The 14,132-nt window shown below is 36.0% G+C and overlaps 1 protein-coding gene across 1 annotated transcript in view; it reads right to left on the bottom strand.

Moving 5' to 3' along the window:
* Positions 1-1,210: 1,210 nt before the first annotated feature.
* Positions 1,211-14,132, bottom strand: part of GPC5 (glypican 5) — a 1,355,126-nt gene continuing 1,342,204 nt past the window's right edge. Inside the window, exon 8 of the mRNA XM_059996229.1 lies at positions 1,211-2,253. Within this exon, the coding sequence (XP_059852212.1) occupies positions 2,096-2,253 (158 nt within the window). The 3' untranslated portion in view covers positions 1,211-2,095. The remainder of the gene's footprint in view (positions 2,254-14,132) is intronic.

Raw genomic sequence — 14,132 nt, 5'->3', positions numbered from 1 at the left:
ATAAAATTTAGTTGATAAAAAATATTCATTCACACTATTTTTTTTTTTTTGCGGTACGTGGGCCTCTCACTGTTGTGGCCTCTCCCATTGCGGAGCACAGGCTCCGGACGCGCAGGCTCAGCAGCCATGGCTCAGGGCCCAGCCGCTCCGCGGCATGTGGGATCTTCCCGGACCGGGGCACGAACCTGTGTCCCCTGCATCGGCAGGTGGACTCTCAACCACTGCGCCACCAGGGAAGCCCCACTCATACTATTGATTTTGTCACTACTCTGCTTTTAACCATTTCCTGCGATACCTAAAATTATCTCTTATCAACCGATTTTATCCAGGTACATCTCAGACTGCTGAACCACATTCCTCAGTTGGTTTTTCTTACTGTCGCCTCAAGGTTTGGGTCAGAAACATTGTCGTGGCAAGCCAACTGTGACTTGGGCTGGAGTGCCACAAATGGTTGACTTCATATTACTCATTTCAGAGCTATTTAAATAAAGAGCTGAAGTTGAAATGAAAATTTTAAAAAAATATGTTAAGTTTGTAATTTTTGGAGCATGGTGGTGCAAATGAGCTATGAGCCAAGCAGATCATGGAACACATATTAAGGTGGAATGGAAGCTTAGGAAAATGACCTCCAGAATTGGCAGGTAAAGTAACACTTCCAGTTCTGAGGCATGTTTTAACGGACAAGAAAATGTGACTGGGCGGTATAAACATAGTGTGGTTTAAGGTGACAATCAACAGGTCATTTGAATAATCGAGAACCTGAGGGAGAACAGGGTTTGATCATATAGAGTTTCCTCATTTGGACAGGTTGATTTCATCTCGCGAATCTTTGCTGTTGATCGAGTCCCCTTCAGTTCTTTTACAGAGGTCATTTCAAATCCTTTTGAATTTTTTTTTTAATTTTATAAGTTCAGCACTTCTCTTTTCTATTCTGTCACTTTGTATTAATTATATTTCCTGGCCATCAACTGGATGTGATACTTCTTAATAAAAGCTGACTTATCTCTTCCTCCTAAGTACAGTGATAGACACATCCTAATCAGTGCCTGCTGAGGCACCTTATCACAACTGGGAAATCAGGGACTGTGGATTAGCAGCTCTGCTAATGTGAAAACAGGAAAAGAGCTAAAACAGTTCATGCCATATTTTCTGTATTAGTACATCTTTAGATATTCATAGGAACCTTAGAAATGTATAGACAATTGTTTGTTCAATATCAAGTTTAAAAAAACAGCAAATAATATTTTGAAAATGGATGAAAATATCATTTTTCCAGGAGAAAATGATCAATATTCTTTAAAGTTTTCCACCAAATAATTAACAGCTTTATTAGCGATATTCCTAGAGCAGGCGTGTGTTTGCAATGTAGCTAAATCCATTCGGCAAAGAGAGAGGAGGGAACAGAGTCACAATACCAAAGATGCATTTTGTATATAATGGGATACAAATCAGATGTTATCAAAATACTCAGCTTTAAGGTTTGTCAGTGGCTAAGTTACAGTGGATAAAAGTTATCAAGCATCTTCAATGAAATTGCATGAAATGCCCCTCGGCAATCTACTCTATAACTTATAGTCTTTCAGTAATTTCTTTCTGTAACTTGCAAAATGGAAGAATCTCTTGAAAATGCATGCATACTACTTGCCATTGTTTGTTTTGATTCATTTAATGGAATTCTAATTCCAGTATTTTAAGAAACACTATGTACTGTTTTCAGTGTCCTGAAAATATACCTTCGATTTAAAACATTTTTCTTTTAAAAAGGAAGAGGTTGGAATTGAGGATAATAAAATTACAGATATACTAAATCCTTCTTATGCAAAGTCACTTCCGTGCTCTTCACATATGCAGGTTTGTTAGAATTTAAGAATGTTTAAATTAGATTCAAAGAAGACATGTTTTCAAACAGTCTTTCATTTAAACGTTGATTTTTAGATACTTTGTGAACATACCAACTTGGCTTCTGAGTTAGTGTGACATACCTTTTCATAAATATAATTGTTACATTTGAAAAGATCTCTTCTTCCACTTGGAGAAAGAGAGGGGAGAAGTTAAGACTCTAATAAGACATATATATCAGGGCAGAAGAGTTCAGTTACCAAAGCCCAGGAAGTAACATCACTGCACCCATCAGAGCCAATGCCATAGTTTCAGTTGTTGCTGTACCTCCTGCTCCAGTTGTGTCTAAAGTACTACTACCGTCTGTTTGATGGATTTGCTTTACATCACTGAGGTTCATCTCATCTGGCATCCCTGTAGAGGCAAATAAGAAAAAACAGGATGATGGATAACTAGCTCACCATGAGACATCTAGAACAGCTCTTAAGCCAACTCATGGACCCCACTGTTTTATTCTTTTTGTGTAGCATTCACTGTGTGTTTCACCTAACTCTAAGAGATGAATATGACACATACTTCTGCTCTTCTTAAATTGGAAGGTACAGGACCTTGAGTGGGAGTGTTCAGAAACTTTATAAGAACAAAGCAAAGCACTTTCCAGCTTTTTAAAGCACTTGGAATGTTTCTCTAAATGTTATTGAAGTAAAGCAATTTAATTTAAATGACCGGAGGTATAGCATTATTGCTTGTCCCAGAGATGTAACAACTGTAGGAACTGTGTGAAATCTTTTCTTACGAAAATAAAACCATGTAAGGAGAAATAATTAAGTAGGACATTTTTAAGAAATAAAATTTATACAGATCATATTTTGTATTAGGCTAAACTTTGCATGGATCCTTATTGAAATATATCAAAGAATAATAACAAATATTAAATATTATCTTTTATATACATGCAGAGCTATGGGGATACGGGTATAGTCAATAGATCAAAGAATTTGTTAGTAGGATGGATTGTGGCTTGAAGTTAGGGATGAAGTGTTTGATTAAAGAAAAAAAATGTGCAAAGTTACAGACCAAGATCTAGTCACATCCTGGTTATTACTTCTGTGTGTTGTAAAACCTGACAAACTGAGGAGACCAGTTCTCAAATTATTGGGAATGAAACAGTTATTTTCTTAAAGAAGATTACCTTACTATGGTATACCTAGGGAATTACTGATTTATCAGTTACTATCTAGTGCCACCAGTGTGTTGAGGCTGTAAGACTGTCTGGATTATCCCATGGCATGCCACCGTCAGTCACAATTAACAAGTTTAAATTCAGTGTCACCACAGCCACAAATATTGACATCATAATTACAGTGAGACTGGAAAAACAAAGCTTCATATAAGGAAGAGTCAATATTTATGTAATTAGGTCAATACATATATATAATTCAAAGGTAAACTCTACTGCATTTAGGGATGAGTGCATTAAAACGAAGCTCAGCTCTACTGATCTGACATATTGATTTTACAGTCTGAGCTCTTGCATTATTATTCATTGTCTGGGTACTTGTTTTGCCCTTCTGTGTCATTAGGCAAGATGAATAAACTAGCAATTCCTTTTTTTTATGGGGACTGGAGTGGAGTGTGAATATTTTAGTCATGGTTTTATACTCCTTGTTATGCTACAGTATAACAAGGAGCTATGCAGACTCTAGGCAATTAAAAATTTTTTTCCAAGATAACTACATAAATTTGAGCTTTAAGGGATTTACTTTTCTTTTTAAAAGCACTGTGAGGAGGTGCCTGGATTGGATTCATGAATAACTTTTCCTTATACCTTCCTGAGCTGGTATTTTCCTCATTCATTCATGAGCCAGGCACTGGTCTGGGTTCAGGGGGTACCATGGTGAGTACAGATATGAAAATAGAAACATGTTAAATCTTCTGCCTGCAAGTCAGGCAGTGCCAGGAGGGATATCCCATCTTCAGTCAGATGCCATTTTAACATCAGAGGTAGAGATTTGATAGTTCTAAGGATGATGGTACCTTGAGATAAGAATTATAGGAAAAGGAAAAAGATCCCTTGAGGAAAGGAATTTAATTAACTAAGTGTGTAAATTGTACCAAAGCTCAACCAAAGACCCATAAAAGAAAAATTGGTTTGGAGATTTCTCACATTAATAAACAAAAATGAAGTAATTTAAAATAACCTTTTCTACGCATAATAGTGACACACAAAGATGACAGTAAATTCATATTTCTGCCTTTGGTGGCTTACAGTCTGGCGGGGGAAGACAGATAGCCATGCTATTACAAAAACAAATGTAATATTAAAACTCAGGCACATGCCTGATGGTTGGTGCTATGAAGTGATACAACCTTATACAAGATGAGGTGTCAATTATATACCGACTGGTTGACAAAGGCAGGACAGAGAGGCGATGACGTCAGTTTGGCAAGGATTAATCCTTTATCAAGGAAGATTGCCAAAATATACTGAGAGTGTTTAAAATGTACACTTACCTAGACCCCAAAGTTCCACTTTAATGGAGAAATTCCATGGGAATAATTTTTAAAATATGCACATATTTATTCACAAAGTGTTAATCTGTGCGTTTTTAGTGCCATTAAGTGTCCATTAGTAGAGAACTAGGTTAAGAAAAGTGTATTCACTTATTTTAAAAGATTCAAAAAGTAGATATTGGTACATAAAAATGTTTTAATATAATTTTATACACATATTTTCATGGTCTTTAAGAATCTGAACTCTGTTAGTCTATGGCTGCCTTTCTTTGAGAGTACGGAATCTGTCATTAATTTCTGTATTCACCTAGTAAGCATTTAGTAATTACTAGGTGAATTAATAAATTGATGAATTTAATCCAGGGCAGAGAATTACAAAACTGTAAAAATACATTTCTCCAATTCAGTTTGATCCCCGCCCCAGTTTTATTGAGATATAATAGATATATAGCATTATTGCTTGTCCCAGAGATGTAACAACTGTAGGAACTGTGTGGAATATTTTCTTATGAAAATAAAACCATGTAAGGAGAAATAATTAAGTAGGACATTTTTAAGAAATAAACTTTATACAGATCATATTTCTCACTTAGCACTTTCAAGTATATAATTCAGTATTAATCACTGTAATCACCATGTTCTACATTAGCTATCCAGAACTTACTTATCTTATAACTGGAAGTTTGTACCCTATGAACAACATCTCATGTCCCCCGCACATCCCAGTCCTTGGCAGTCACGAATCTACTCTGTTTCTATGAGTTTGGCTTTTTTAAATTTATACTTATAAGTGATATAATATGGTATTTGTCTTTCTCTGTCTGACTTATTTCACTTGACATAATGCCCCCAAACTTCATCTAAGTTGTAGCAAATGGCTGGGTTTTCTTTTTTCTCATGGCTGAATAATATTCTATTGTTTTTATATACAATACATTTTCTTTATCCATTCATTCATTGACAACTGTTAGGCTGTTTCCATATCTTGGCTATTGTGATTAATGCTGCAATGAACATGGGAGTGCAGATATCTCTTCAAGATCCGGTCTTCATTTCTTTTGGGTATATATCCAGATGTGGAATTCCTAGATCATATGGTAATTCCATATTTTAATTTTTTAAGGAAACTTCATACTGTTTTCCATAGTGGCTCTACCAATTTACATTCCCACAAGGAGTGCACAAGGGTTCCCCTTTCTCCACATCCTTGTCAACACTTATCATTTGTCTTTTTTGATAATAGCCATTATAACAGGTGTGAGGTGATATCTCATTGTTTCTGTTTGTTTGTTTTGGTTTTTTGGTTTTTTTTGGCCACACAGTGCGGCATGTGGGATCTTAGTTCCCTGACCAGGGATTGAACCTGTGCCCCCTGTAGTGGGAGTCTTAACTACTGGACCACCAGGGAAGTCTCATTGTGGTTTGGATTTGTACTTTCCTGATAATTTGTGCTGTTGAGCATCTTTTCATGTACCTGTTCACCATTTGTATGTATTTGGAAAAGTGTCTATTTAGTTTCTCAAATTCAGTCTCTTTTAATATAAAGGCATAGAATTATATTACAGCAACACCAAGTGTAGAATAAAATATTAGAATTAGATGTGAACTTAGAATTTTCATCTAAGAAGAAAAGTGGTGAATGTAATGGAAAAGATTCAGTATGAGAATATTAACTTAGCAAATACTTGTTAAATAAAGTTGCTATGGATCTTGTTATGTTAAATAAAAACTATTACCCTTGGTCATTACTTGCTGGACTTGGATGGTCATTTATACCCAAATCAGTCATATTGGTAGGACATTTAGGAGTCTAATAAATCTGATATGGCTTATATAACAATTTACCAATTTTATTAGTCATTACTCCATTCTTATCTCCCAGGAAATAGGATTGATAGTTCCACCCAGGGTACTGAGTCACTTGAATCTAGGATACATCCTGAAAAATGCTGAGTAATTTTCCAGTTTTCCTTGGGGGCTTCCATGTAATCCAATAACAAAAGCAGAGTAATTGTATTTTTGAAGAGAAAAGGTCCATGGTAATCATGAACACCCTAACTGAAGGTGGTCTCTGTGATTATATATTTGACTTTCAGACAGTCTGACTAGTAAATGGGGCTATTTGCATGACAACCTCTTCCATTCTCTACGGGCAAATGTCTGAGATTTATTTACAGTCCCATTGGTCAACCCTTTATAGCCATGAGTAGTCTTCCTTTTTGACAGCTGTGTAAGAATAATGAAGTAATTCTAATTGCTAATAAATTAAACAGTGGATTAAAACATTAATGGGAGATTCTGACTATAAACCAAAGTTTACTTTAAAGTAGTATGATGTATTAAGGTATTTCAGCTCTGGGTAATGTTGGGGATTCTTACTTATTTGTTACTGAATCAAATGAATTATTGGTTATTCTCCAATAATTAATGATAAATAGATTTTATTTTTCAGGATAGAGTTGGTAGCAGAGAAAATATTGTTTGGACCTTTTTTCAGTTCCTGATGCTATTTTTTTTAACATCTTTATTGGAGTATAATTGCTTTACATTGTTGGTTTCTGCTGTATAACAAAGTGAATCAGCTATACGTATACATATATCCCCATATACCCTCTCTCTTGAGTCTCCCTCCGACCCTCCTTACCCCAACCCTCTAGGTGGTCACAAAGCACAGAGCTGATCTCCCTGTGCTATGCGGCTGCTTCCCACTAGCTATCTATTTTACATTTGGTAGTGTACATAGGTCAATGTTACTCTCTCACTTCATCCCAGCTTACCCTTCCCCATCCCCATGTCCTCAAGTCCATTTTCGACATCTTCATCTTTATTCCTGTCCTGCCCCTAATTCTTCAGAAACATTTTTTTTTTTTTAGATTCCATATATATATGGTATTTGTTTTTCTCTTTCTGATTTATTTCACTCTGTGTGACAGAGTCTAGGTCCAACCACCTCACTACAAATAACTCAATTTCATTTCTTTTTATGGCTGAGTAATATTCCATTGTATATATGTGCCAAATCTTTATCCATTCATCTGTCGATGGACACTTAGGTTGCTTAGATGTCCTGGCTATTGTAAATAGTGCTGCAATGAATATTGTGGTACATGAGTCTTTTTGAATTATGGTTTTCTCAGGGTATATGCCGAGCAGTGGGATTGCTGGGTCATATGGTAGTTCTATTTTTAGTTTTTTAAGGAACCTCCATACTGTTCTCCATAGTGGCTATATCAATTGACATTCCTACCAGCAGTGCAAGAGGATTCCCTTTTCTCCACACCCTCTCCAGCATTTATTGTTTGTAGATTTTTGTTGATGGCCATTCTGACTGGTGTGAGGTGATACCTCATTGTAGTTTTGATTTGCATTTCTCTGATGATCAGTGATGTTGAGCATCCTTTCATGTGTTTGTTGGCAATCTGTATATCTTCTTTGGAGAAATGTCTATTTAGGTCTTCTCCCCATTTTTGGATTGAGTTGTTTGTTTTTTTGATATTGAGCTGCATGAACTGCTTGTAAATTTTGGAGAGTAATCCTTTGCCAGGTGCTTCGTTTGCAAATATTTTCTCCCATTCTGAGGGTTGTCTTTTGGTCTTGTTTATGGTTCTCTTTGCTGTGCAAAAGCTTTGAAGTTTCATTAGGTCCCATTTGTTTATTTTTGTTTTTATTACCATTTCTCTAGGAGGTGGGTCAAAAAGGATCTTGCTGTGATTTATGTCAAAGAGTGTTCTTCCTATGTTTTCCTCTAAGAGTTTTATAGTGTCTGGCGTTACATTTAGGTCTTTAATCCATTTTGAGTTTATTTTTGTGTATGGTGTTAGGGAGTGTTCTAATTTCGTTCTTTTACATGTAGCTGTCCAATTTTCCCAGCACCACTTATTGAAGAGGCTATCTTTTCTCCATATATTCTTGGAGGTATATTCTTGCCTCCTTTACCAAAGGTAAGTCGACCATATGTCTGTGGGTTTATCTCTGGGCTTCCTATCCTTTTCCATTGATCTATATTTCTGTATTTTTGCCAGTACCATACTGTCTTGATTACTGTAGCTTTGTAGTATAGTCTGAAGTTCAGGAACCTGATTCCTCCAGCTCCATTTTTCTTTTTCAAGATTGCTTTGGCAATTTGGGGTCTTTTGTGTTTCTGTACAAATTGTGAAAATTTTTTGTTCTAGTTCTATGAAAAGTGCCATTGGTAGTTTGCTAGGGATTGTATTGAATCTGTAGATTGCTTTAGGTAGTAGAGTCATTTTCTCAGTATTGATTGATTCTTCCAATCCAAGAACATGGTATATCTCTCCATCTGTTGGTATCACCTTTAATTTCTTTCATCAGTGTCTTATAGTTTTCTGCATACAGCTATTTTGTCTCCTTAGGTAGGTTTATCCCTAGGTATTTTATTCTTTTGGCTGCAGTGGTAAATGGGAGTGTTTCCTTAATTTCTCTTTCAGATATTTCATCATCATTGTATAGGAATGCAAGAGATTTCTGTGCATTAACTTTTTATTCTATTACTTTACCAAATTCATTGATTACCTCTAGTAGTTTTCTGGTAGCATCTTAAGATTCTCTATGTAGTATCATGTCATCTGCAAACAGTGACAATTTTACTTCTTTTCCGATTTGGATTCCTTTTATTTCTTTTTCTTCTCCAATTGCTGTGGCTAAAACTTCCAAAACTATGTTGAATAATAGTGGTGACAGTGGGCAACCTTATCTTGTTCCTGATCTTAGTGTAAATGGTTTCAGTTTTTCACCAGTGAGAGCGATACTGGTTGTGGGTTTGTCATATATAGCCTTTATTATGTTGAGGTCAGTTCCCTCTGTGCCTACTTTCTGGACAGCTTTGATCATAAATGGGTGTTGAATTTTGTCAAAAGCTTTTCCTGCATCTATTGAGATGATCATATGGTTTTTATCCTCCAGTTTGTTAATATGGTGTATCACATTGATTGATTTGCATATACTGAAGAATCCTTGCATTGCTGGGATAAACCCCATTTGATCATGGTGTATGATCCTTTTAATGTGCTGCTGAATTCTGTTTGCTAGTATTTTGTTGAGGAATTTTGCATCTATGTTCTTCAGTGAGATTGGTCTATAGTTTTCTTTTTTTGTTACATCTTTGTCTGGTTTTGATATCAGGGTGATGGTGGCCTCGTAGAATGAGTTTGGGAGTGTTCCTCATTCTGCTATATTTTGGAAGAGTTTGAGAAGGATAGGTGTTAGCTCTTCTCTAAATGTTTGATGGAATTCGCCTGTGAAGCATCTGGGTCTGGGCTTTTGTTTGTTCGATGATTTTTAGTCACAGTTTCAATTTCAGGGCTTGTGATTAGTCTGTTTATATTTTCTATTTCTTCCTGGTTCAGTCTTGGAAGGTTGTGCTTTTCTAAGAATTTGTCCATTTCTTCAAGGTTGTCCATTTTATTGGCATATAGTTGCTTGTAGTAATCTCTCAAGATCCTTTGTATTTCTGCAGTGTCAGTTGTTACTTCTCCTTTTTCATTTCTTTTTTATTTATTTACTTTTTTGTGGTACGCAGGCCTCTCACTGTTGTGGCCTCTCCCATTGCGGAGCACAGGCTCTGGACGCACAGGCTCAGTGGCCATGGCTCACGGGCCCAGCCGCTCCGTGGCATGTGGGATCTTCCCGGACCGGGGCACGAACCCGTGTCCCCTGCATTGGCAGGCGGACTCTCAACCACTGCGCCACCAGGGAAGCCCTCCTTTTTCATTTCTAATTCCATTGATTTGAGTCTTCTCTCTTTTTTTCTTGATGAGTCTGGCTAATGGTTTATCAATTTTTTTTTTTATCTTCTCAGAGAATGAGCTTTTAGTTTTATCAATCTTTGCTGTTGTTTCCTTAATTTATTTTTCATCTGATTTTTATGATTTATTTCCTTCTGCTAACATTGGGTTTTTTTTGTTCTTCTTTCTCTAATTGCTTTAGGTATAAGGTTAGGTTGTTTATTTGAGATTTTTCTTGTTTCTTGAGGTAGGATTGTATTGCTATAAACTTCCCTCTTAGAACTGTTTTGCTGCTTTTGGTTTTGGGTTGTCATGTTTTCATTGTCATTTGTTTCTAGGTAGTTTTTGATTTCCTCTTTGATTTCTTCAATGATCTCTTGGTTATTTAGTAGTGTATTGTTTAGCCTCCATGTGTTTGTATTTTTTACAGTTTTTTTTTTTTTTTTTACTGTAATTGATATCAAGCCTCATAACGTTGTGGTCAGAAAAGATACTTGTTACAATTTCAGTTTTCTTAAATTAACCAAGGCTTGATTTGTGACCCAAGATATAGTCTATCCTGGAGATTGTTCCATGAGCACTGTTGTTTTTGGATGGAATGTCCTATAAATATTTTTTAAGTCCATCTTCTTTAGTGTGTCATTTAAAGCTTGTGTTCCCTTATTTATTTTCATTTTGGATGATTTGTCCATTGGTGAGTTGGGGTGTTAAAGTCCCCTATTATGATTGTGTTACAGTCTATTTCCCCTTTTATGGCTGTTAGCATTTGCCTGATGTATTGAGGTACTTGTATGTTGGGTGCATAAATATTTACAATTGTTATCTCTTCTTGGATTGATCCCTTGATCATCATGTAGTGTCCTTCTTTGTCTCTTGTAATAGTCTTTATTTTAAAGTCTATTTTGTCTGATATGAGAATTGCTACTCCATCTTTCTTCTGATTTCCATTTTCATGGAATATCTTTTTCCATCCCCTCACTTTCAGTCTGTATATGTCCCTAGGTCTGAAGTGGGTCTCTTGTAGACAGCATATATATGGGTCTTGTTTTTGTATCCATCCAGTGAGCCTGTGTCTTTTGGTTGGAGTATTTAATCCATTTACATTTAAGTTAGTTATCAATATGTATGTTCCTCTTACCATTTTCTTAATTGTTTTGCGTTTGTTATTGTAGGTCTTTCCTTCTCTTATGTTTCCTTCCTAGAGAGGTTCCGTTAGGCTTTTTTGTAAAGCTGGTTTGGTGGTGCTGAATTCTCTTAGCTTTTACTTGCCTGTAAAGATTTTAATTCCTCTGTCGAAACTGAATGAGATCCTTGCTGGGTAGACTAATGTTGGTTGCAGGTTTTTCCCTTTCATCACTTTAAATATGTCCTGCTACTCCCTTCTCGCTTTCAGAGTTTCTGCTGAAAGATCAGATGTTAACCTTATGGGGATTCCCTTGTATGTTATTTGTTGCTTTTCCCTTGCTGCTTTTAATATTTTTTCTTTGTATTTAATTTTTGATAGTTTGATTAATATGTGTCTTGGCATGTTTCTCCTTGGATTTATCCTGTATGGAACTCTCTGTGCTTCCTGGACTTGACTGACTCTTTCCTTTCTGATATTAGGGCAGTTTTCCACTATAATCTCTTCAAATAATTTCTCAGTCCCTTTCTTTTTCTCTTTTTCTTCTGGAACCGCTATAATTCGAATGTTGTTGTGTTTAATGTTGTCCCATGGGTCTCTGAAACTATCTTAAATTCTTTTCATTCTTTTTTCTTTATTCTGGTCTGCTGTAGTTTTTTCCACTATTTTATCTTCTAGGTCACTTATCCGTTCTTCTACCTCAGTTATTCTGTTTACCCTTCTAGAGAATTTTAAATTTCATTTATCGTGTTGCCCATCACTGTCTGTTTGCTCTTTAGTTCTTCTATATCCTTGTTAGATGTTTCTTGTATTTTCTCCATTCTATTTCCAAGATTTTGGATCATCTTTACTATCATTACTCTGAATTCTTTTCCAGGTAGACTGCTTATTTCCTCTTCATTTGTTTGTTCTGGTGGGTTTTTACCTTGCTCCTTCATCTGCTGTGTATTTCTCTGTCTTCTCATTTTTCTTAACTTACTGTGTTTGGGGTCTCCTTTTCACAGGCTGCAGGTTTGTAGTTCCCATTGTTTTTGGTGTCTGCCCACAGTGGGTATGGTTGGTTCAGTGGGTTGTGTAGGTTTCCTGGTGGCGGGGACTAGTGCCAGTGATCCTATGGATGAGGTTGTATCTTGTCTTTCTCGTGGGCAAGACTACATCTGGTGGCGTGCTTTGGGGTGTTTGTGAACTTCTTATGATTTTAGGCAGCCTCTCTGCTAATAGGTGGGGTTGTTTCCCTGTCTTGATACTTGTTTGGCATGGGGTGTCCAGTATTGGAGCTTGCTAGTTGTTGAGTTGAGCTGGATCTTAGCCTTGAGATGGAGATCTGTGTGAGAGCTCTCGCTGACTGATATTACGTGGGGCCGGGAAGTCTCTGGTGGACCAATGTCCTGAACTCGGTTTTCCCACCTCAGAGGCTCAGGCCTGACACCCCGCCAGAGCACCAAGACCCTATCAGCCACACGGCCAGGTATGTGGGGAGTTTCTTGCCTTTTGAGAATTCTGAGGCCTTCTGCCAGTGTTCAGTAGGTGTTCTGTAGGAGTTGTTCCACATGTAGATGTATTTTTGATGTATTTGTGAGGAGGAAGGTGATCTCCACTTCTTACTCCTCCGCCATTTTTTTTTTTTTTTTTTTTTTTTTGCGGTACACGGGCCTCTCACTGTTGTGGCCTCTCCTGTTGCGAAGGACAGGCTCCAGATGCACAGGCTCAGTGGCCATGGCTCATGGGCCTAGCCGCTCCGCTGCATGTGGGATCTTCCCGGACTGGGGCACGAACCCGTGTCCCCTGCATCAGCAGGTGGACTCAACCACTGCACCACCAGGAAAGCCCTCCTCCGCCATTTTGAAGGTCCTCTTCCCCTGATGTTATTTTGTATTCCATAATGATCATCCAGAACTTTTTCCTCAGTTTGTTTTATTGATTTTTGAAGACTTTAGAAAGGAAGCATACATCTCATATGAAAAAAGCCAAATTATTTTAAGCTATTTTATAATATTACTATTGTGGGTTTTTTAAACGATTATTGTGAAATTTCTTCTAGAAATAATTTTTCAATAGAAAGTTTTAAATGCCATTCTTTGTGCAATTGGTAATAAAAACCAAATAATAAGTCTATTAAATATACTAGTTCTCATTTATATACTACAGACCTTAGTTATAAGAATTTACAGGTATTGGAACTATTATAATTAATGCTTCTGAAAATTATTTTTAAAGAGTGTAAGACTTATCAAATATTCCTAGTTAATCACAAAATATTTGTAGTTCCTCAGTTAGTAATAATATGGGGTTAAACACTACTAAAAATTAAGATAATAAAATATCTATACCTAGACACATAGTAGTAATAGTCAATGGTATCAAAAATAGGAAGATTTTAAAGCACTCAGAGAAAGGACAGGTTCCTTTGAACAGAACAAAATACCTGTATTGCATTAATTTTCAAGAGCAATAATAGAAGTTAAAATTTAAATTTTTTTCTAATTATGAAAGAATATATAATTCTATAAAGAGTTAAACTATATAGAAGAAATAAAGATAAAAGTAAAGGTATTTTAACAAAAAGTGTTTTTAATACTCCCCAAACAATTCTAAAATCATTGTTAAAGAATATATGTAAAAATATAAGAAAATAAGCACAAATAAAGGAGTGGGATGAACGTTATAATAGTGTTCAAAATAATTGGCAAACATCTTGGTTACTGTATATAAGTGTGTTGGTTAAGTAAACAACAACAAAATGGTTAATTTTGATATAATTTTAAGAGATATAATTAAAATACTTGAAAGCAATTGTTAAAACATTTTAAAGTATTTGTATGTTTGGGAAGAAATGAGAAATATCAACTTAAGGTTTTGTCAAGACCACTATGTATTTTAATGAATGTTAAAAATTCAAGCCTAAGAACTTA

Source organism: Delphinus delphis, chromosome 18 (genome assembly GCF_949987515.2).
Source record: "Delphinus delphis chromosome 18, mDelDel1.2, whole genome shotgun sequence".
Lineage (NCBI taxonomy): Eukaryota > Metazoa > Chordata > Mammalia > Artiodactyla > Delphinidae > Delphinus > Delphinus delphis.
The sequence above is the reverse complement of the archived record's forward strand: the minus strand, read 5'-3'. Positions and strand labels throughout refer to the sequence as shown.